This window comes from Sphaeroforma arctica (genome assembly GCF_001186125.1).
Source record: "Sphaeroforma arctica JP610 unplaced genomic scaffold supercont1.246, whole genome shotgun sequence".
Lineage (NCBI taxonomy): Eukaryota > Ichthyosporea > Ichthyophonida > Sphaeroforma > Sphaeroforma arctica.
In genome coordinates, this window is record NW_014040312.1 from 2288 (window position 1) to 4612 (window position 2325).

Consider the following 2325-nt stretch of genomic DNA (forward strand, 5'->3'; position numbering starts at 1 on the left):
TGTGTGTTGTTGTGTGTGTGTGTGTGTGTGTGTGTGTATGTTTCTTATATATATATATATATATATATGTATAAACTAACAGTCTCATTATTTTGAGGTATCCACAGCGCGTGTTCATGAAGGAACTGTCACAAATGGCCCGCAAACGTCCGGACGTTGTGGTGGTGATGACCCGCCTGCGTATTGTGTCTCTCTCGGACTCGGTTTTAGGGTTGGTATGTTTTAATTGGTCATGTGATCTATAGTATTGTACTATGCTACCAATGTTTAGTGTTCCTTTTAGATTAGGCTGCAAGACTGGTACGTTTTTAATGGGCATGTGGACTTTCCTATTAGACTATACAATCAACGAACAGTGTTCGTTTCAGGCGCGTTTTCAATTTTGGTGTGTTTCATGGTTGGGAGATCTTTACTTTATACCATCACAACCAATGTCGACGTTTATAATTGTTTGCCTTTAAATAGATTGAAATGTTACCTGCGATACCAATTATGATCTCCACAACAAATCGAACAATTACAAGGTTGATGCGTGCATTGCTCGTCTCGATTTTATGTTGCATATAGTACGACTGCCAGAATGAATCATTGTATCTCATGGCCGCCAAGCTCTCGTAGTTTAATGTCTCCACTATTTTCGATCATGCTCACCTCGCTCTCTTAGCATTGTCCGTGAAATCATGTCGCCCTATCGGTTACTTGCTTATTGCAAATCTATTTGTCCTGATATACAGATTGCGCATCAGGATGCCAGTGCGGCTGCTGAAGCTGAGCCTTCTGGAGTTGCCTCAAAGGCAGACACGCCACGAACGGTGAGTTACAAAGTCGCAATGCTTGTACGTTAGTCCTTGTAGTTTTGCGACGTATCCGTACCGCATCAGAGGGACATAGAGACTTGGTTATACGCAAATGTGATTTGCTCTGCAGTCGTGCAAGGAACAACTGTATAGTGGTTGATCACCAGCGATGTACTCAGGTCTTGAGTTTATGTATATCAGGATGGTTGCTTCGCCGTGGGTAACATATGTTCATCGTTTAAGTAGTTTTGTCGTCTCTAGCTACGGAGAAGTGACTTACTCGCCCGACTGAGGCAATGCCAAATTTTCCCTGGACGATAAAAGTATTGTACCTATGCACCGCATCCGATCTTAATCGTGCAAGCTTTTTATATTCCATCACTATTCATACTTCGCGAGAAGCGTCACGCTGAGACACTTAAATGAAACTGCCATCACATAATTAACTGCAGGCCACGTCAATAGAGAGTAGAGCAAACATCCTTAGCCATCCCTATTCGCCAGTAGAACGATCGAAACGTCAGCAGACGTTCCTACAGCCCCTCTCAGGTGCAGTGGAGGTGTTGCAATTGAAGTCGAAGGAGGCTCCTCAGTTCGACACGCACACGAACAACGAAGTACAGGCTTGCACACCCATCGAGGAAGCAAAAAAAGAGCTCTTCTGCCAATTGTGCCGGCTGTCTGGCTATGTGATGGACGTGATACCACCGGAGATGCTCTTGAAGGTGGGTAATCAGTGTTTGCACTAGACACGCAAGTGTAGAACTTGTAATGTCATGGACGTGCACTGTAGCTATGGGGATTGTTTCTCACTATGCACACATACGGCAAGCATGCACGTATCTGTAGCTCAGTTATGTAGGTGCTACCTCAGGCATGATGTAGATAGTGGATTGTGCCTTACTTGACTATTTAAGTGTACTTGTGGTAACTTGCAACGTCTTCTGTAGTCTAGAGCCAGTCATTACGGCAAGCTGTGTGTCTGTGTAGAATGAGTCCGCTTATTTATTAACGGACTCACCTTCCCTTTGCAGGTTATCTCTCGCTGTGTGCACCACCCCCGGCTCATACCGTATTTATTATACTTAAATTTTCTTTCATGCTTATGCTATATTTAAAATACTAAATATTTGTTGGTGTACCGGCTAATTTTTATATTTCATGCGCCCATAGTATGTTTGGTGTACTGGTTTATTATAGCTGAGTTGTTTCCGCCTGTGCGCAATCATATATCAGTATTACTTGTCGTAGCACTCGCTGAAGTGCATATCCCCAATGCTTGTTCACGTGGTGTACTGGTTTATTGTTGCAGTTGTTTCCGCCTGTGTGCAATCATAGACCAGTAACACTTGCCGCGGAATACCGTGCAGGCAACCTTTCTTTTCTGGTTCTCCTATCGTGTATCGCGTAGCAGTCCTCACCAATTGCGTCTCGCCCGCTGGTATCGAACACTATGCTACGATTGGCCCAGCCCTCGAATGACTTCAGTTTGGCGCCAACCTGTTGTGGTTTCAGTCATTACGGTTTA

At 44.2% G+C, this 2325-nt stretch overlaps 1 protein-coding gene across 1 annotated transcript in view; it reads left to right on the forward strand.

Annotated features, from left to right (window-relative positions):
* SARC_04406 (hypothetical protein) overlaps positions 1–2325 on the forward strand; it is a gene marked incomplete at its 5' end in the record, with an annotated part of 7556 nt that overhangs the window by 1943 nt on the left and 3288 nt on the right. The window contains 3 exons of the mRNA XM_014301761.1: positions 108–215; positions 735–812; positions 1250–1522. Of these exons, the coding sequence (XP_014157236.1) occupies positions 108–215; positions 735–812; positions 1250–1522 (459 nt within the window). The remainder of the gene's footprint in view (positions 1–107; positions 216–734; positions 813–1249; positions 1523–2325) is intronic.